At 49.5% G+C, this 21,814-nt stretch overlaps 1 protein-coding gene across 3 annotated transcripts in view; it reads left to right on the top strand.

Annotated features, from left to right (window-relative positions):
* LOC147634022 (glutathione S-transferase 2-like) overlaps window positions 1–21,572 on the top strand; it is a 123,565-nt gene extending 101,993 nt beyond the window's left edge. For 2 of the 3 annotated variants that reach the window (XM_086805124.1, XM_086805125.1), the window contains one exon: window positions 21,134–21,572. In XM_086805124.1, coding sequence (XP_086661250.1) covers window positions 21,134–21,232 — 99 coding nt within the window. In that variant the 3' untranslated portion in view covers window positions 21,233–21,572. Of the gene's footprint in view, window positions 1–20,780; window positions 20,884–21,133 lie in introns of those variants that run through there. The other variant, XM_086805123.1, reaches the window with a different exon arrangement.
* The last annotated feature ends 242 nt before the right edge of the window (window positions 21,573–21,814 follow it).

Here is a 21,814-nt window from a genome sequence, read left to right as displayed (position 1 = left end):
CAAAGTCGAGGTGAAAACACTTCTTTTGGTCATCAAGGTCAACAACAACAAAGGTACAATTCATCTTACACCTCTAAGGGAAGAGGAAGTTTCAGATCATCTAATAATCATGCACTTGAAAGCAAAGATCCTTGTTATTCATCTTACACCTCTAAGGGAAGAGGAAGTTTCAGATCATCTAATAATCATGCACTTGAAAGCAAAGATCCTTGTTATTATTGTGGAAAAGAAGGGCATGTTGAAAGGGATTGCCACATCAAGCAACAAGCACGAAATGGGAATGGAGGAAAGGGAAGAGGAAGAAACTTTCCCAATTGAGGAAGGCTAATTTCAAACTTTGTTGAGCAAAGAGAGCACAAAGACGAAATGTTACTCATGGCAACAAACAATTCAACTCAAGATGGTGAGTGGTTTCTTGCATCTTCTCATATGACTTTTCATATGACTTTTCAAGTTTTGGGGAATAGGATTGCAAGAATAGTGTTATTCTTGGAGATAATAGTCCTAAAGGCATTGAGGGATATGGAGATATCCCAATTCAGCTTCTTTCCAGTGAGAAAGGACATGCCAAAGATGCTTTGCTGATTCCAAATTGAGCGAGAAATTTACTTTCAATTGTGCTTTGGTAGCCTCAAAAGATGAAAAAAGTCAATTGTGGCATGAAAGGTTCGGACATTTGAGTTATGGAAATCTTCAATTGCTTCATGACAAAGATATGGTTCTTGGTCTTCCCCAAAGAGAACAAATGAATTCGGGTGTTTGTGAGCCATGCATGATGGGGAAGCACAAGAGCTCTATTTTCCAAAGCGTAATGCATATAGAGCAAAATGAATCATTGACATGATCCATAGTGATATTTGGGGACCGTCACCAACTCGAAGAAAGGCTAACAAATAGTGTCGAAAGAAAAAAGAGAAGGGGGCACACGCATGCGCGGGGGGGTGGGGGGCTCTAGCTCAACTCGGCAAAGTATTTCCTAGAGGCATCAATCCCTACTCCGATGCACGTTAGAGAGAGAGCAAGCGTGAACACAAGAGAGCAAGAGAGAACTCGAGATTCAAGTTTGTGTCAATGGGATTGCATGGTGCACCATCACCCTCCTTTGCACAACTTAGAAAATCTTGGTGAAAGCCATGATCCTCCGTGTGCAAGCTTTCCTCCTCACATTATTTACAGCACTAACATGCTTCATCCAAGATAGAAGCATCTTGTATACCCAATACAGGCTCCTGTGGTAGTCTAGTCAGCCCATCCAAAAGTCCTGTCTCAATACGCCGCTACAGTCAAAAGAGGTTCAATTGCATACGTTGGAGGCCAAGCCAACCCTCCTAGTCCAACCAATCCTCCTAGTCCAACCAATCCTCCTGGCGAAGAACCCCTTTCCACGGTGCTGGGCCGAGTCAATGTCAAGCTCCCAATCTTCAAAGGTTCCTCCACCGAAGATATGGATGACCACATCCGATGATTCATCTCCATATGCAAGAGTTGTGGCCTTAAGCGGGAGGATACCTTCTTGGTACTCTTTCCATCCACTCTCCAAGGCTCTTCAGATAAGTGGTTTAGTCGATTTCCAACCGACCACTTTGCAAACTGGACCACCTTGAAGAACACCTTCCTCTGCACCTTCTGTCCTGGTAACTATGAGGACCGCATTTTCCAGGAGCTAGAGAGGCTACAACTGCTACCAAGGGAGAGAGTGTTGGAACTTATGACACAGACCACAGTGATAGTGGCCCGCTTACCGACTTACCCCGGCGACTTCATGGTGCGTCAGTGGGTGACACAAGCCTTGCTCAGGTCCACCCAAAAGAAGATTCGAGAGAGTCAGCCCCCACCAACTACATTGTTGGAATTCCAAGAGCTAGCCTCCCAACTTGAAAATGCATGACTCATGGTTGAAAGTGATGTGGGCTCTGTACATCCAACTGTCTTCTTCCATTACTATCTCCTCCTCCGAGAGATCCCCACTGCTCCACTACCCTTCGTCTCCACCTACTACATGGAGGTATTCCACTGTTTGTGCATAGGCCACCCATTTCCCTTCCATCATCTCCTATATGAATCCCTTCCATAGTCACATGGGTCGGGGGACGGGAACGGGGACGGGCAAGGGTTTGGGGATGGGGAATGCCTAGAGGCAGGGAACGGGGACGGGGTGGGACGGTACACAAAAAATGCATCAATATATCCATCAAATGTTAAGTACTTATATTACATTTGAGTACTATGAAAGAAAGCACACAAAATGACACAATTCATGATTCATATTCAAGAACTTGTGCTGCTGTGCAGTCACTGCACACTGCAGAGCAGAGATGGAGGAGCAGAGACGGAGGAGAGGCTGAGAGCAAGTGTGCAGGTACTGCACACTGCAGAGCAGAGATGGAGGAGAGGCTGAGAGCAAGTGTGCACAGGTGACAGCAGAGACGGAGGAAAGCACTCAGCAGAGATTTCTCGCACAACAGCACAGATGGAGGAGAGCAGAGACGGAGGCGAGCAACTGTGCACAGGTGACAGGTCACAACCGAGACGGAGGAGTCTGGAGAGCACTCAACAGAGATCGATCGCACGACAACAGAGACGGAGGAGAGCAGAGATCACTCGCACGACGGGCCTTTTTTTTTACAAAAAAACATAAAACGAGGCGTAGATAAAATATCCTGTTTTTTTTTTCCTTCCCGTCCCCAAACAGGGCTGCCAGCCGTCCCACAAGATTAACAGGTCCTTTGACAAGGGACAGCCGTTCCTTGGTGAGGGACGGACGTCCCCCTTGAAGAGGGACGCATCCCCGTGTGAAACAGAGGCCGGGACGGCGTTCCCCCATCCCAAAGGCCTGGGACAGGCGTCCCTGATCCCTCCACCTCAATTGTGCCGCTGATTTCGGCCCCAACTTAATAAGCCTGAATTTGCCTCCTTTACTTGGCCCTCTATGCGCTTCCTCAGCTATCTTCTACAGGAGCCTCTTATCCCATTTACCTCTCCACCATCTTGCCAACCTGGCCAGTCCACTCCATCGGCATCCCGCGTCCGACCTCGGGTGCAACGGGAACTTCCCTCCTCCTCACGTCAACGCACTGCTCCCCCAATTTCCCCGGCCATTCCACCTACCCCCACTATCAGCGGCGCCATGGCATCCTGCCGCACACCATCCTCCACATCAGTAGCATTTCCTCTCTCCACCTTGCCACCTTCCTCAACATCAATAGCATTTCCTCTTTCCACCTCGCCACCTTCCTCGATGGCAGCGGTATTTCCCCTTTCCACCTCACCAACCATTCACAGTAACCTCTGCAGTTCTCCCCTTCCATTGGGAGCTTGCGGGACATCCTCGCTATCCTCATCCGTCACTCCATCGGGAGCTCGCGGGACATCTTGCTATCCTCATCCGACAGTCCTTCCACCATGGTGACCAACACTATCCCTGTAATCACCCCTCGAGGGCCATCCTTGTTTGCACCTACTCTGGGTTCTCCACACGAGGTGACTTTCCATGTTGATCAAGAGGAGGACAACGAGTATATCGAGCTTCTAGACTCCCCATTTTCCTACAGTGCTCCAAACATGTCAGTGAGTGATCTTCCTTGCCTACAGTTTTCCGACCCTCCAGAGGAGTTATCTTTGTATCATCCCCGTCGAGCTCGTCGCATAGTTAGGGATCTGGACAACCTCTCGGTTGATCTCCATATCTACTCCACCTACCTCACCAACTATATCTTTGAGCTCTCCAGTGATCGCCGTTGACAGAGGAATCACACTCGTTAGGCTGAGTATACCATCCGATGTCTTCAAACTCAGGTGTCCATATTGGAGTAGCTCCTGCAGGAAGTAGAGTCAGAGCTCGCCCACTTCCATTCCTCATCTTCCCACATCTTCCCACAGCTGGTAGCGTTACTTGATCTGGTGGAGTAGCAGACTCGGGAGCTTGTCTCTTTACAGGCCCAAGCAACCGACCTGGATGCCCTCCGAGAGTCTCTCCGCCCTCTCGAGTTCTTTCTCTTTGGTCCTCCGATGACTTCATCTACTCGAGCACCTAGTACTTCATCGGGCAGCACTTAGAACATTTCACTATCATGAGGAACATTTTCAGTTTTATGCTCTCATTGTATATACCATCTTTTGATGTCAGCACTTTAATTTTGCACCATCTTTCATAATGTAAACAACGCATAATGCATCTTCATAATGTAAACAGTGCATAATGCACCTTTTCATGCATCTCCCTATAATGCATCTTTTCATGTATCTCTCTATATGTAATAATCTTCACTGCAAAATATTTCCCATTTTCCTCATCGAGGACGGTGAGTACTCTAGTGGTGGGTGACCTCTAGTCACCAAGGGTGCCAACACTGGAGGGACCACCGTAACAGCGTCACACCGCCATAGTGGGTCAAACCAGATCCCGGAGCATTCGGTGGACCATCCAGAAGCAGAGGCGCATGACCAACGGATACAAAGAGCGGTGCACACACCGGCATTGAATGCACCGCTATGACACTCCAACAGGTATCTGCCAGAGAGAGGAGATTCTACCAAAGGCTACAACTTCGAGGGAATCTTCCAAAGATAGGAGATTCCACCTCCACCACATCTTGCAGGAATGCTTATATGGTTCCTCGACACATGCTTCACCTTCATGCTACATCTTTGATACTACATTGTAGCCTTAGCCTAGCGCTGTAGTCACTTGTCATCACCTTGAGCTGTATGTCGTCCTCTTCACTAGGACCTCTGCTGAGTGTGCACGGTACAGTGAAGGACATGTAACAATATTTTGGAGTAGTGCAAGTGTCATCGAGTTTCTTGTTCCTCTTGCAATCTTGTCACTTGTGTTGTGTTCCGCCCCATCCTATCTACCGGTACGTGTGCTGTGTGCTACACTGTGAGCATTGAGGACTCTGGACATAGTGTCCAGAGAAGAGCCACTACTTAGTGTGCCGGGCAACCAACCCTGCTACGCTTGCATAAGAAGTCCAAACCAGCCCTCTTCTAGCTCCCTCCCAATGTCAAGGGGGAGAGACTTTGACTGCCATCTCACCTTTCCTCTGGCTACTAGGGGAGGCTAGGATGCCAACCCAGCCTAGTCTCTAGGCTGGTGGCCCTTTTTCTCCCAGATTTTTGGCAAGTGGATGCACGGTGGGATTGCCCATCTGCATGGAGGACATGAAATTGTAGACACCGTCAACTCTGCCATCCCTTCATGGAGCCCCCCTTCCCCAACTTAGATGGTGATCTTCACCTCTATGATGTCCCCATAGGTCATAGGCTTTCACAATGAACTCCTTCCGATGTCTAGCATGCAGGAGGCCACAGGGGAGCTAGGAGCCCCACTTCAGAGGGTTCAATTTTTATGACAGGACATGGGCTACACTTTCTCTAGCTACTCAGTGGGGCATGAGGTAGAGATCTAGATGAAGGCTACTATTGGTTGGGAGGGCCGGCAACATTGGCGGACACATGTTATGCTTTTATCATGATGGCCTTCTGGAAACGCTGTGGAACACTCCTTGTCCCCGCAAGATCTCCTATTTTCTATGGATCACCACTTATAGGGGTCTTGCAGTGGAAACTCGAACCATGGCCTGGTTGGCTGCTGCCATCTCTCTGCAGCCCCAAGGAAGTCTCAGCACCATTGTCTATGAGACTGCCGGGCTGCCTAGTAGGTCTGGTGCAGGATCCTAGCACTTCATCTATCACTTGTCATCGGAAGCCAAGGGCAAGAACTTGGTGGTCTACCATGACAGATATTTGCTCTGCTGGGACTTGGTGATTCACAGTATTGCTGCATAGCAGATCTGGAGAGGATCCTGGTATGGGACCATCGCGGGCACAATGACACCTCTAGCGGATTCAAGCAATCTGGACGGAACTCCACCACTCTCTCTGTGGCCTGGGAGTGAATTAAAAAAAGCAGCTCCTGGGCCATGCAGGAGAGGCGATTTGTTTTTCTTCATTCGGAGCCCCGGACCTTTCTGTGTCCAGCAGTGAGGGGCACATCTTTCAGCAGTGCCTGATCCCAGTGCCCTTTCCCCGCCCCTCTCCCACAAGGCTGCCATTGCATTGGAGTCCCTAGGGAGTCTCAACACCATTTTTTTTTTCCATGAAAAGATCCTTTCATTAGTTATAAAAAAGCCCAATGGACTACAAACCCTCTCCTGCTCATAAGAAGGCAAAGCAGAGACCAATCAAGGCAGCTAGGGAGACTCTCCCTAGGTGCAGAAAAGTACAAATAAACTGAGAGGCTATATCATACAATAGGAGGGGGGAAAATCCAAACAGGTGGCCTGTAGTGCCAGCGGGGGGTACCCGCGTGTAGAGTATAGAAAGGGCCGCTGCGCCAAGTGGTGTGGAAAGCCTGGCGTCGCAAGATCGCTCGATCCGAGTCGCCCCGGATGCGGTCATACTGTCCTCACATGTTGTGAATCAACTCCTGCTAGATAGCCCGAACAGTCTCTGCTGGTGGCTCCAATCTCCCCTCAAAAGCCCTGAAACAACGGGCTCTCCAGGTGAACCATATGGTGAGGCTACTGAGGAGCTCCCATCGTAAATCCCTCTCCTGTGTCCAGCCGGTTGTCGAGAAATCCGGTGAAGGAACAAGGCGAGGCTGGCCCCCAATGAATCTGATGGCCTGGCTGGCCTGCTCCGTCTCGTATTCCATAGCTAGCCCTGACGAAGTCGACCAAGCAACGGCTCCCCACGTATACATTCCCTCTGGAGAGAGGGGGGCCAAAATGCGCAGAATCCTCAGCCAAATCTGTTGCGCCTGTGGACAGTCCCATAGGTAATGTCGCTGTGTCTCCAATGGGCGGCCGCATCGGACGCAGGCCGGCAGAAGGCCACTGTAGACAAGCCAGGTGCCAACTGCAGAGCCCCTGTGGGTAACCAGCCACTGGAATGCCGAGATCCTGCGTGCCTGTCTGCTAGCCCAGAGCCTGGTCCAAAAATCCTCCAGGAACTCCTGTGAGAGTCCCTGTAGCCGCCAATGCTCTGATGCAGCTGGAGAGACCATCCTCCTCGCAGTCAAAATATGCCTCCCCAACCGAAGAGTGTACTGGAAAAAGGTGATCTCTGTGGCCTCGGGGGACGCATAAGGATCATGCCGTACTCACCAGGGTCCCACTGGTGCCGGGCCAAGGGGCGCGCAGCATATGCCCATATGCGCCAATCAGAGTCCACATCTGCAGGGTCTGGATCAATATGCCACTTGCGAGAAGCGGCGGCCACTACTCGTATCCTCTGAAAGATGCACTCTGTAACCAAAGGCGACTCCTCCTCCACTCTCTGAAGTCTGCCCTCATCGTGTATCTCATAGTAGAGGCATCTACCATCCTTAGTGCAAGCTTTGACAGCAATCAGGATCTCCAACTGTGTAAAGGCTTCCATCCACCGTGGGGCCGCTGTCTGGAAAGGCGTGAACCACTCCTCAGTGAGTGCCTCCTGGATGTCATCCCTCATAATCAGCCCCCCTCTGAAGTGACTCAGCCTCTCCGCCTGGATCTCCTCTGGGAGACTGCAAAAGGCCTGCCAATCTTCAAAACTGCGTGCTGGGCTTGCCGCCAACGGTCCCCAGGCTAGATGAGGCCGAGAACCCAGCATATGACCCTGCTCTGTGCGTACCGCGGGGCTCCAGATGAGCGGCTGTCTGGCTCGCTCCTCATCACAAGTGGGAGGTCTCTGAGAAAGCCCCGGTCTCAGCAACTCCCAAGCTCGCAGGATGCTCAAGGCAAATCTGTCCTCCCATCCTCTACTGAGGCCTATCCTCCTCATCTCTATGAAGATCCACCATATCTCTGGTGCCCAAGTGCCCCCTGCTAGGGGAGCTCTAGCCTGTAGCCGCTGAAAAAGAAGCTCCTTCCAAGGCTCAGCGCCGCCTGGAAGCAGCCCCCGAACAATAAGCTTCCCCAACAAGGCTCTACTCTGATCAGCGGGATCTATAATGCCCAAGGCGAAGAGTAATAACTGCCCAAGCAACCTTTGCTCGGGCCGGCTGACCATCCCGCCCTGACCAAAGAAAGTTCGTGATCAGCCTCTGTACCTGGTTGATGCAAGAGCTCGAGAAAATCCAGCAAGACGTGATATACCACATAGTTGCTAAAAGCACCTGCCACCACCCTCCCAGCCAAGGAAAGCCGAGCTGTACTCCAATATAGAAGCTTCTTCTGAATGCTCAAAAGAAGCGGGGCGATCTGCTGCTCAGGTGACAAATCAAGTCCAATCTGGCATCCCAGATACCGCGCTGCTGTGCCAGGAGGAATCCATCTGAAACCCGGGTCTGGGCTCCATGCCGGAGCGGGAGCGCTATTGATCCAAAAAGTCACTGTCTTGCGCCAATTGATCAATGCTCCCGAAGCCACACCAAAAACCTGTAGAGACTCCTCTGCCCTCTATAGATTGGCCTCCTTGCCATGCAAAAACAACCCCGTGTCATCAGCAAACTCAGAATCAAGCAAGTCCTCACCCCGGACTGGAGGCTGGAGTCCTCTCAAGCCAACCTCCTTTGCTGTCAGATACATGCTCATAGCCTCTACAAAGAAAAGAAAAAGGAACGGAGTGAGAGGGCATCCCTGATGGATTGATCTCGTCAGCTGAAAACTCGGCCCCCGTCCTCCTGCCATCAACACCACCTGGCTACGAGCTGTGGAATATAGAGCCGCCACTCCTCGAATCCAGTCTGGCTCAAAACCCAGGCGAAGCATAGTGCCCTCCAGAAAACCCCAATCAACTCTATCGTATGCCTTCTCAAAATCGAGAAGCATAACAACCAAGTCCTCGTCGAGGAACCTAGATCGGGCCGTCGCCTCCCAGAAGGTGAAGATGTTGTCAAGGATACTGCGCTCCTTGACAAAGCCTGTCTGGGTAGCATGAATCAAATCCCCAAGGAAGGGCTGGATCCTCAAACTCAAGGCCTTGGCTAGGACCTTGTAAACAGTATATTGAGGATCGTAATAGGCCTCCACTGCCGAATATCATCTGACACTCCCTCCCCCTTGGGAATAAGAAAGATCAAGCTCTCTGAAAAACTGTGGCATCACCCCAGTGTCCAAAACATGCTGAAAACCCCTGCGGAGGCCTGGCCCCAAAAGGTCCCAATAGCGCATTAAACCGTCCTCCCCAAGGCAACTATGACGCGGGAGGGCCCTGAAAGCCTCAACAAGCTCATCCTCTGAAAGGGGCGCACCCAAAGTTGTGCACATACGATCTGTGACCCTCCTCTGCACATGGGTCCACACAGTCTGTCTGCAAGCATCACGTGCCTCCGTGGCTGGCTCCGCTGAAAGCAGGTCTCTGTAGAACTGAGTGGCAATAGCTCTAATCTCCTCGGGCTCAGTGGCTAACGATCCGTCCTGCCTCCTAAGCTGGCGTACTCCTGCTCGAGCATGGCGGGATCCGGTGATCTCAAAAAACTCCCCAGTCACTCTATCACCAAGCTGAGTCCACTGAGAGGCCTGGCGATGATAGTAAAACTCATGTCTCTGCTCCTCTGCCTCTCGAACCTCCTGACGTGCCTGGCTCAGCTGGGGACGCCACCCACTCACATGTGGGCTGCTGCTCCTGAAGGCGCTGGAGCGAAGCAAGGCTACGTCTCAAGTGACGCTCCCGCTCTCGTGTCTCTCCTAGCCGTGTCAAGGCTGTAGCGTGCAAAAAAGAGCTGAGCTCGATGAGCCCCTGGGCACGCTGGCCTGTTGCATCCAGGTCAGAGCTCTGGCTATCATGCCATATCCTCTCAATGTCCTCAAAAAGACTGGGGTCTGTAAGTATTCTCTCTGGGATCCTCAACTGCAAGCTGGTCTCCCGTGTCCTCTCCTCAAGAGTCAAAATAACTTGCGCATGGTCTGAGAAAGAGGTGCAAGCGAGAATGCCAACGGAGCCACCACGCTCCCCGACCCCGTCGCCCACATAGAAGCGATCAATCCGTGATAAATTAGTCCCTCCCTGCCGGCGATCCGACCGAGAAAAACTAAGACTATCTTGAGAACAGGAGAAAGCCTCATGCTGCCATGCATCAGTGATCCGCAGTGTCATAGAAAATCGCAAACAAGCTGCAAGCTCCGTGCTGTGCACTGTAACATGACTGCCTCCCACCCTATCGGCCGGGTCCTCAAGCATGTTGAAGTCTCCCCCAACACACCAATGTGCGGCCTCGGGCAATGCATTTGTAACAAGGGCCACAACTCTGCTCTGGCACTAGCATGATTGGGCGCATAGACATTGAGCACACCAATGTGCTCATTGTGCATCCTCAGAATAACATAGTGCGCTCTACCAGGCACAATGACCCCGCGATCCACAATGGCCTGCCGCCATGCATTCGCAATGACCATACATGCTCCTCCCTGCCCTCCCAAGGGGCCAAAACCTGCAGACCAAAAATTGTCCCATCTACCAGGCATCACCGAACCATATCTCCGAATCCTGCTCTCACTCAAATGGTGCTCCTGCACCATCAAAATATCAATACTGCCCCCAACTAGGCATCTCTGAAGCTCCTGCCTCAAGCAACCACGATAACGTACATAGTGTGCGCCGCCAAGGCCCTGTACATTCCATGAGATGATCCTCAGCCATACGGCGGGCCTTCGCAAGCGGCTTGGATGGAGAGTAATTCCCATCCGAGCTACTACGAATTTGCCCACCCGATGTGCTGCAAGAGTCTCGGACAAGGCGCCAGTGGCTGTGTCCCATAGCGAGTGCCTCCCGCTCGGAGAAAGAATCCTCATGTATGTATACATATCCAGGGTCTCGCGCTAGGTCTCTGCCACTATGCGAACCACAAAGTGTCGATTCCTGGAGGCATCCGCACTCCCGGTATCAAAGAAATGTGCCAACTCCCAGAGTCGGCCTACCATGTCTGTAATCTCCAAATCGCTCACATGGTGAGAAAACTCAACTGCCTGTGTCTGCAAAATACTAATAGCAAGATCCAGAGTCCACTCCCGGTCGCTAGTGCCGCAAAGAGGGAAGGAGAAGGCCACCGCTGAATCAAGTGCCTCCTCCCCTCGGGCCGGAAGTATCACCACATGAACTCTGATAGGTGCTGGCTCATGGGGGCCCTCCGCTCCAAATAGGCGTGTAAAGGAGTAGTCGAAAGCCTCCGAGCGTTGTCCAGTGTCGAGACTACTCAGCCGACTGCGGATAAGGATATCCGTGAAGCACGAATCAGCATGGTAGGTCTCCTCTGCGGTACACGAGCAAGGTCGGTGCTCAGTGCCCGCTGGACTGCAGGTGAGCGCCAGGGCACTGCCAGTGCCTCCCGGGGAGCTGAGGCGAGCGGAGGGGGAGGAGGGGGGGGAGAAGGGGGTGGGGAAGGAGACGCTGAAAATGCGGGAGCGGGAACGGGAGGAGGCGAGGGTGGAAGCGAGGCGAGAGGGGGGGGGGACGGGGGAGGGGGGGGTGGAGGTGGAGGTGAAGGGGGGAGCGCTTGCATCTCCTGATCCTCAGTCTGCGCTGGGGTCTCCTCCTGGAGGGGAGCAAAGCTGTTCCTCACTGGAACCCAATGATGCTGAGGCTGTGTTTGCTGCTGCGTCGGTCTCGGGGCATGCTGCTGTGGCTGTCTCCCTCTACGGCGTCCTTGTCCAGGCTGCCAATCAGAGGTCTCTGTGGGCTGAGCAGGTGTCCCGGAGGCTGCCTGCCGAGCCGCATCTCTGGACGGGCCATCGGAGGTCTGCTGCTGCGGTGAAGGTCGGGGTCTCTTGCGAGGGCAGGCTTTGGCCAGGTGGCCGACCCGCCTGCATATAAAACACTGGTTCGGGGAAAAGTCCACTCTCTGATCGATCCATTCCCCCCCCCATCCTAGGTAACTAAATGACCTTCGGAAGGGAGGAGATGTCAGGAACCAAAACTCTGACCAAAGGCAGGCCCGCTGCTCTAGCCACCACGGAAGCTGCTGTGGGGCCAGTCTCAAACACCGAGCCCACCAATGATCCTATCCTGGAGAGGAGCGGAAGGTACTCGCGGCGAAGTCTAGGAAAGCAAACTGTGACATGGAATAGGCGCTCTCCCTGTTCGGCCGCTACTGGGTCGAAACCATGCTGCCAATGTCTGAAGAAGGCCCGACCGCCCCTGATGTCAAGGGGACTCATGGCTAGGACCTAGGCCACACTCTGGGCTATCTCAAACTCAATCTGGTAATGGCCGCGGCCCAGTAACTGAACGTCCAGGATCTTGCCCACATCTGCAAGAAGGCGGGCCTGGAGAAGATCCCAGATCTCCCCTCTGTTGGGGCGGGTGCCAACTATACGGCAGATGGTGGAATGTGCCTGGAGGCGTTCCACCTCTGCGGCGGCGAGGCTCGCTTCCTCTTCTTGCGAAAGAGAAAGCCTGATGGGGGTATCCTCAGGGACGGGCGAGGGGGTTGCGAAAGAGTCCCTCTGAGGTGGGGCGAGAGGGGCCTCCATCAGAGTCTGAAGTTGAGTCGAGGGCGAAGCGGGACAAGGGGAAGCGCGGAGCGGGGAGCGGGGAGGGAAAGACCGAAAGCGAGGGGGGGAGGTGAGGGAGCGGAAGGGCGCGGGAGGCGAGGGGGAGCGGGGAGGGAGCGGAAGGGCGCGAGAGGGGGGCGAAGGGGGGGGGGCGGGGAAAGGGCGAGGGCAGGCAAGCGCGAAGGGGGGGGCAGGAGCAGGCGGGCGCAAAAGGGGGGCAGGTGGGCAGGCGGACGCGAAGGGGCAGGCGGGCACGAAAGGGGCAGGCGGGCGCGGGGGGGCAGGCGGACGCGAGAGGGGGGCAGGCGGGGCAGGGAGCGGGACGCGGACGGGGGCGAAAGGGGGAGCAGACGGGTGCGGAAGGGGGCGGGGGGCAGACGGGTGCGAAAGGGGGGCGGGCACGGCCCAGGGGGGGGGGACGATGGCGCGAGCAGGCGGGGCGAAGGCGCGAGCAGGGGGGGAGGCGAGAGCTTCAGCGAGCGTGAGTGCCAATCTGGTGACGGGTGATCGAGTCTCAACACCATTGCTTATGAGACTGCCAGGTTGCCTAGTAGTTCTATTGCAGGATCCTACTCATGCTCACCCTGGACCACCCTGGACCACCCTGGACCACCTGGACAAGCACTTTATCAATTGAAGTGCGATGGCGTGTGAGTCCTGCCATTTATTGCAAGAGGAAATATCCATCATGGCAACACACCAGGTTCTAGCATACCGTTGGCTTCCAATGACCCCCCAACGTAGCTGGGAGTTGATGATCGACTGCACTGCAGCATGGAAGATCTAGAGAGGATTCTGGCATGAGACCATCAAGGGCACAATGACACCTCTGGGGCAGAGGTCATTGGAGCCACTTGAACTGAGCTCCTCCATACTCTCAGTGGGATCATATTTAAGGAAGCTCCCGGGCCATGCAGGAGAGGGATTTGTTTTTCTTCACACTTGGAGCCCCAAACATTTGTGTGTCCAGCAATGAGGATGGTATCTTTTGGCACTACTTGGTCCCAATCCCCCTCCCCTCTTCTCTCAGTCTCTTTCTGAGAACAACCAGGCATGGAGGGGGAGTGCGGCATGCCTCCCCTTCTTCTCTGCTATTGCATTTATACGAGGGTTGTAATGGGCTTTCCAGATGTTTTCTTCTTTTTACTAAGACAAGGATCCTGGTTCGAGGGAAAATTTTGTACCCTAGCCGTAACTACCTCCGCTATCATTTGACATTCCCACAATCAAGACTAGCGGGGATGTTTTCGTGAGTTACAAGCTAATGCAAGGATTTTATGTACTTGATGATAATCACACCCTTATACGATGGTAATGCCTGTTTCCATCACATGCTATCCAATTGCTAAAAGAAGCATGTTGTTGCTAGTCTGTTTCCATCACATGCTATCCAATTGCTAAAAGAAGCATGGTATTGCTAGTCTCCATTTCCCAAAGGATTTGAAAATGATAAGCATTGGCTTCTTGTTGCGCCTTGGCACTGCATGGTACCCATGAAGCTTCTTAGCATGTTATTGCTAGTCTCCATTTCCCAAAGGATTTGAAAATGACAAGCATTGGCTTCTTGGCGCACCTTGGCACTACATGGTACCCATGAAGCTTCTTGCACTTGTTTGGTGGGTATGAACATAGGCTCCCTTCACAGACTCTTTCACACTCGAGACTCTCTCTTGTAATACATTAATAACTTGCCAATTAACTTGCCCAAAGTAATGGATTGAATCTTAGAACTAATGAGCTGCCGATATGTCAATGGATGTGAAATGCATCCTTGGCATGTGTTATGGACTATTTCTACTCTCTTAAGAACTCTTCCATTCTAGGAGACAGTGCAACAGACTACAACCATGGTGAGATTGCTTCCGGCTTAGGATCTCCTTGACCTCCAAGCACCACTAGTGGTTGCTAGCTCCAATCTCTTGAATCTTCTCCTTGTCACCTCCAAGAAGTTAGCTTCACCTCCTTGCAAGGACTCCCCTATCTCACTCTTGCTCACTCTCTCACAAACAAGAGGCACATGCACCAAGATTCATGCACTCTACTCTCAGCTCTCTCTCTCTCTCATGCACACAAGACAAGAGGACAAGAGAGCAAGTAGATAAGCAAGACTCAATTGGCACAAAGGAGAATTCTGTGTTTGCATTGTAAGAAATTCACTTATATCTGGCCCTTATTCACACTTGGACATCGAAACTTAAGCCTAATCTACTAAGCTTGGTCATTTGCGAGCTTTTCTCTTAATATATACAAGGCTTTATAGTGCCGTTACATAACACTTATTACTGTCGTTTGTAGTAGGGAGTGCCGTTGTTAAGCCCAAAATGGGGTTAACATCCTGTCCTGCCTAGTGGATGTTCCGTCCTCAGAACATTTTCAAGGCTTGAAAGCTCTATCGCCAAGCTTGAATCTATAGTGATTCCTGTGTGATTGTAGCTTGGACAATGTGTGTTTGAAACACGGATGAGGCATCCAAAAAGAGGTATCAATCATATCTTTGAATGTGATGTACATGTACCCTAGCAAGCATCAGAGACAATGAAAATAATATAAAATATGCTTCTCTTCTGGACCCCTATCCATGTCAAAATTTTATACTACCTCCTTTCTTTGGTCCAACAATACCACCATAAGCTTTATAAAGTGGCAAGCAGCTACCGCACCAAAAAGAAACTCAAGCCGCATCCAATAGATAGAATCCTTGGATAGTCAAGTTCTATACAAGAACCCCATCTCACGTATAATAAGTGATGGAACAAAGGTAGCCTCTCTCATCTCAAAATCTGAGATGGAATAAAGGTACCCTTTCTCATCTCGAAATCTGAGATGAAACAAAGGTACATCCCAAAATGCTCCCTAAGGAAAACTCGCTACCTTTATAGCATGCAAGGACTCCACAACAAATGCCATCCAACATTTGCTATGATCCTGGGCTAGAATACATATGTGATCTAAAGGCTTCTAGAAAATCAAGTACAGGTCATACCATCAATGCTGTGTATATCACACATCCGCATATCCTGTCAACCTAAGGTAACCACTCCGGTTCTAAAACCTAGTGCCGATCCAATTCCCTAAGATAAACCTAAATGTAAATCTATAAAGGGATCCCTACTCTATAGGACCCAAATTTGCTAGTCTAATCACGAGTAAATTTAGTGCACCTCAAGGAAAATATGACACAACGGTCCATCCTTACCATGCTGACAATAATAAGTTAACCATGGTCACAAAGAAACCTCATCAATATAATCTTCTCGACAAAGTCAAGACATGCTTCCCTTGTGTGTCAAAATTCATAAAAAAATAACTACCCACATGAAGCTACCTTGAATCCCTAGCTTAAAGCTGGAAACTCTCTATCAAAAGATGACTGAACAAACCTCACTGAGATCTTGTGCACTACATCCAAGGTGCTCAATCAAATACATGATCTAAGGTTGCTATTCCTAACTCAAAATAGGCAAGATAAATGATCGTACATGAAAGTAACAAGTAACTATACGTAGTCACAAATCTGGTCACCAAAGTACATCTGCATCCAAGTGTTGATCTAAACAAACTCAAGGTTACCTTGGCAACACCAGCCAAAGAAGGCTCTCTTTGGTCAATGGTCTCTACAATAAATTCTTCTTTATCGGTCAAGGATTTTACCGAGAAGGAAAACACTCATCTACAACTAGAGCCACTCAACTATGCAAAACAATAATCTGTAAGATATCACGTACCAAATGAGACACCAAGATATGTCTCCAAGGTGTGTATCTCCATGTTAAACTCCCAAGAGATCAATGACTCGTGGGTCCCCTCCCTCAAATCACCCTTGCAATGGTCTAGATCTACTCCTTCATATCAGTCTACCATGAGTCTGGGCAATCAAGGAGAATTCCGGTCCAAGTTATTGAGCTAAGACATTATGAGCGCATACAAATCAAGAAGCTATCAAGCAATGTGCTTCTCGCTACATACTCAAGCAACTCTCTTTTCCACCTACGTCTGCTCCCCATGGGTGTAAAAGCCGTGGTACCCTGTAATGGAGAGGAACGAGCCATCAGGTATCTAGAAGGAATTATGAAGAAAAACTCAAACTGTTCCGCTCCAAAGACGGAAATCTACTTGGATGAAGTCACACCCCAAACAACCACCCCATCAAGTATGACGGCAAAGAGTTTCTTCTGCTGCTACAAGGGCATAAAATAAAATACATACTGATTTGAGAAATCACGCTCTGATACCGAGTGTTACAATCCCACGGATCTCCTAAATGCAAAATAGGGGTGCCTAGTACAAACTTTGTGAGAGGGATGTAGGCTAGCTCACCTCCGAACCACCCCCAAACCAGGGGCTAATCCCATAGATCCATGCTTGTCCTTCAGCATGCCGATCTATGCTCTGGGACATGCATACCCGGAGTCTTGGTCGAACTGTGTCCAATAGTGAGGTTATGACAACAATAACCCATGTTTCACTTATATAGTGTCCACTGTTGCTATAAATAACTACAGTGTTATAAATAGCCACTAGCCAGTACACATGGATTTATTAATAATAACGTTAGCCATCTATCTCCTAATCCCAGGCCCCTCTTAATCCTATCGAATTAGACTACTAATCTAGAGGATTAACATGAGACACGTAACAGTTTGTGACTTATGATCAACTAAAACATGTTGTGTTTCTTTTCTTACAGTGATGGTGAAGTCAAACTCCAAGAGTAGAAGCAACCATCGTGTTATTCGACCTGTGATGCAAGGCTTATTAACAAGATATAACAATGCTTGGTGATAGAATGTTGAGGAAATGTATTCTAGAGTTAGATTTGAGTTGTTTTCAGTGATTGTATGTGCTATATGGGTGTTTAGGAGTCTTGCTTCTAACCTTAACCTATTTTGGATTTTATGTTGATTAATTTGGTCTATTCTTTGTCCTCACGGGAGTGATGGAATGAAGAGTAAGCTCTCACAGGTGTGATTGAGGTAGGTCCATAAAGAATGTGAATTTGTTGGCCAAAAGATAATGTTTGTATTTTTTACCATATAAAGCTCAGCCAGCCCTTCTCTCTCTATGGTGGTATGATTCATCTCAGCTTCATTGAGTTGCGTGCTTGCAAAACAAACAAGGTAGTCCAATTTGTTCTCCCCTGGTAGGTTGGTTATGCCAACACACACCCAATAGCAAAATTTGATGCATCAATATGCACATGGAAGATCAGGTTCCAATTTGGGGGTCTTAAGATTGGTATACTTGCCAAGGCCTTCTTAAGTTCATCGTATGCTTACTCACATTCCTCAGTGCAAGTAGGACTTTTGCCAAACAGTCACACTTGGTGTCAAAATTTTGAAGGACCTTTTTCTTAACCCCATGTGAAAAGGGGGGGACAAAGGATTTAAAGCTTTAGAAACCAATCCCCTTTATGGAGGGATCGTGGCTCATAAGCTATTCTGGAGCCCCTTTTTATGGAAAAGTCGGGCTGCAGCAAAAAAGGGGGGGGTGTTTTTCCTGGCGGGCAGGGCTAAAACTATACACGTGCTTTTTCTCATAGAGGGGGGACGGCTGCAGAGATACGCTGCTCTATTGGGAAAAAAGCAAGGTCGGCTGCTTGCCGAGGGTGCTTTTTCACTTGCTCTCTCTCTCTCGCATGGAGGGCAGTCGTGGGTAGGACTGGATGGAGGTGGGCTGAACACAGCAGCAGTCGGGCTGCAGGAAGCGCACAGCCCCCTTCCTCTCCTCACTTCTGGTGGGCTGAACAAAGGAGTAGCCGGGCTGCAGCTCTCTCTCTCTCTCTCTCTCTCGTGAAAAGCGGGCAGCTCTGCAGGGAGGGCTGGTTGGGCAGACGCAGCAGATGCAGCAGATATACATGGCTGCAGGAAGCGCACAGCCCCCTCCCTCTCCTCACTTCTGGTGGGCTGAACAAAGGAGTAGCCAGGCTGCAGCTCTTTCTCTCTCTCTCTCTCTCTCTGGTGAAAAGCGGGCAGCTCTGCAGGGAGGGCTCGTTGGGCAGATGCAGCAGATATACATGCTCTTCTCCTGGGAGGACTAGCAGGTTGGTCGAGCTTTAAATGGTTGTAGGAGGGAAAGCACAGGACTGCAGGTTCCTATCTTCTCTCTCTTCGCCAGCAGGTCGGGCTGCAGGAAGTGCACAGCTGATCTCTCTCTCCCCAGGGAAGGAGCGGGCTGGAGGAGGCGCACAGCCAGGACTGTTTTGAGACTGTTTATGGGATGTTTTGGTTGGCTGCAAGTACAGGTCACTTGGATGTGTTTCCTGGCATGGAAGGGATGCAAGCTTGCATGGGTGCATGTTCATAGAGCAGATTGTTTTCTTCCTGCTTGAAAGGAACAAAGGGACCTATAGTTGTGGGCATATCTATGTTTCCAGATGTTTCATGAGGAAACAGGTCATTGGATGTATGCCGTTGTTGGCACTGTCTTTGAATGGTGTTGTGTATGGTTCTGTGTGGAAACAGGACAAATGTTTCAAGGTGAAACAGGCCTAAGGGTTTCATGCAGAAACAGGTCATAGGTTTCTCAAGGAAACATGTTTTTGGTTTCTCCAGGAGATAGGTCACATGAAGGCAATGGGAACAGGATTGACACATGTTTTTTACAGCCTTGTTACTGATTGGACAGGGGTTTGGGAATCCATGACTGAGATGGATAGCACCCATGGAAGGCAGAGAGGGTTGGTACAGGTGTGTCGACTGTATGGTATGCTGTGCCTTGATGTGAGTTCTCTTTTGGGAAACAGTTTGGAGTCGTTGTTGTGATGCAGGAACATTGGATGTGTCAGGGAGTGATGTTGTTCATAGGATGAGAGGCTATGGATGGTTGTGTCAGTCCTGATCATGGGAGAAAGCTTCTGTATGCAGGACTCAATGTGAAAGAGTCTTTTGATGTGAGCAATAGCTGGAATTGTTTGTGGATGCCGAGTGAACAAGAAGCCATGATGCAGGGTCTTTGCAGGCTTCAAGAGTTCTATGTGACGGTTGAATTCCCAACCTTATTCTAATCAAAGCTCTCTTATAATCAATTAAAGAAATATCGCAAGGAGCGCCACTACGTTTTGGGGCCAATCGGTGTCCATGTACTGTCTGCAAGAGCACTCTAGCTCCCCTTGTTTGTTTTCCTTTTCTTGGTTAAGTTTGTTTTTGCACCGCCCTTTGGTTTCGTCTGAAGACCAAGGCCGGTTTACATGGGGACACAAACAGTTGTTCACATACACGGTGAATACACACACGAGAGCTCCGAAACCCCAACAAACCCCTCTTTGGAGTGAAGGCAATGAGACCTGAATGCAAAAGAAGCAACCGACCTCCAACTCCATCATATCACTGCAAAAAGGCAACCTAGGCATGTGCACCTCCCATGCCACGCTATTTTCTGAATTAGCTTATGACCGAAGCTTAGATTATTGCTTAGTCATTTCCCTAGCTCCTAATAGGGATAATGTAAATAGGAAGCCTTCTATAAAACAAGGCACATAGAAGAACATAGGTACAATCAAGTTTTTGGGGGACTACCCAGGGTAGAGAACCCTTATCAACACTAACACATAAAAACTTAGGCATTTAATAAATTAAAATCCTTACACAGTTGTTGCACACACGTGCACACTCTTGTTCTTAAATGTTTTCGATGAAGTAGCCCATGGGAACAATTGCTTAGGGCAATTAGTCCATGACTCTCAAAACTGTAGGGCTAGAGACCTCAACTGACTAAAAAGATCAAATTGGAAAAAAGCCCCAATTTGTGGGCTATATACGCTTCATTTTGAAGACTAAGTAGGGCACGGTGGCAACAACATTGGGAGGCACTGGGCGGAACTATTCAAGGCGCAACTTTGAGAGGCAAAGCAATGCTGCAGGTGGCTCACCCACCAGTTGTCCTGTGGCTGTCCTGCTTTGATACCAACTGTTAGAATAGTGCTGCAGCTATGGAGGGTCGAAGATCTTCATGTCTTTGACTCTTTTGTGTGCGGAAAAGGATAGAGAGAAGAGAGAACAAATCTGAGAGAGAGAGAGAGAGAGAGAGAGTGAGAGAGAGTGAGTTAAGTACACAACTCAATGATGTGATTCTGACATCATTGCTTATGTCAAAGCACACAATATCTAGATATATTCTTACCCCTCTTAGAGGTGGTTCACACACAAACACACTACCACACTCATAAGAGTGGGTTCACACACGGGTAAGACATTGATTCCCAAGATCGCCTTGTCATGTCATCATGTCAAGCATCATCAAATCATTTCTTAACACTCATGTGGCATATGTCTAGATTTGAGCTTACGTTCTCAACACTAAAGAGTGGTTAAGAGTTGTTTTAATCCTTCGGCAATTTGAGTAGGGTGCTCACTTGTCCTTTTGCAGACCCAGTTTCCACTATTGAAAAGGATTGGCGAGGCTGCAAGTGCTTTACCTTGTGTGGAAGAAACTTTACGAAGTGCTTTATAGTGCCGTTACATAACACTTATTAAGCTACTCCTGTTTGTAGGAGTGCCATTGTTAAGCCCAAAATGGGGTTAACAGCATGAAGTTTGATGTCTCGCCTTGTCATCTCATCATGTCTAGCATCATCAAATCATTTTTAACGCTCATGTGGAAATATGTCTGATGTTTGGATTTGAGCTTACGTTCTCAACACTAAAGAGTGCTTAAGAGTTGCTTTAATCATTTATGTTGGTCCTTTGCCAGTTTTAGGGTGCTCACTTGTCCTTTTGCAGGCCCAGTTTCCACTATTGAAAAGGATTGGCGGGGCTGCAAGTGCTTTACCTTGTGTGGAAGAAACTTCACCAAATAATCAACCAGATGCTGCAGTCTAGTCATATGGCATTGCTGCTTGTGAATATGCCTTAATATTTTGGGACTCTCTCTAATAATACACACCACACATTTGTAGGGTCAAGCATTGTATACCTAACCACTTTCTATTAATTGAGAACATAATGCTATCTTTAGGAACTGCAGCATAGTTGCAGTGTGTTAATTGTAACATGGAATTCCTGTATGGCATATGCCATGTTACACTGTTAGGTATGGTGTGTTTGTGTCAGAAGTCTTGAGTCATAGGTCCATATGATTCCTGTGTTACAAAAAAGACCGTGAGTAAGAGTTGGTGCACTCTTGGAAATTTATAATTTCCAGAAATGGGTGTTCTATGTCTTTGATGCGTGTGTACTGGTATATGACATTTGTTTTAGGGTGAAAAGTAAGAGACACCATCATCGTCAACACTAAGGTTATTCACACACCTGATGGGAAATGGTTCATGGGCAGTCTTGTTCTCAGCCAAGTGTCTAGAGGACATAAAATGTGGGAACTACTGCCTGTGGAGTATATGGATGAACCATCCCATGTGTCACAAGTGTCACATTCATCTTGTGGGAGAGACAAACTGCATTAGA

The sequence above is a fragment of the Cibotium barometz genome, chromosome 11, assembly GCF_041138505.1.
Source record: "Cibotium barometz isolate CiBa-2024 chromosome 11, ASM4113850v1, whole genome shotgun sequence".
Classification (NCBI taxonomy): domain Eukaryota; kingdom Viridiplantae; phylum Streptophyta; class Polypodiopsida; order Cyatheales; family Cibotiaceae; genus Cibotium; species Cibotium barometz.
Note: the sequence above shows the minus strand (reverse complement) of the source record. Positions and strands in the feature narration are given on the sequence as shown.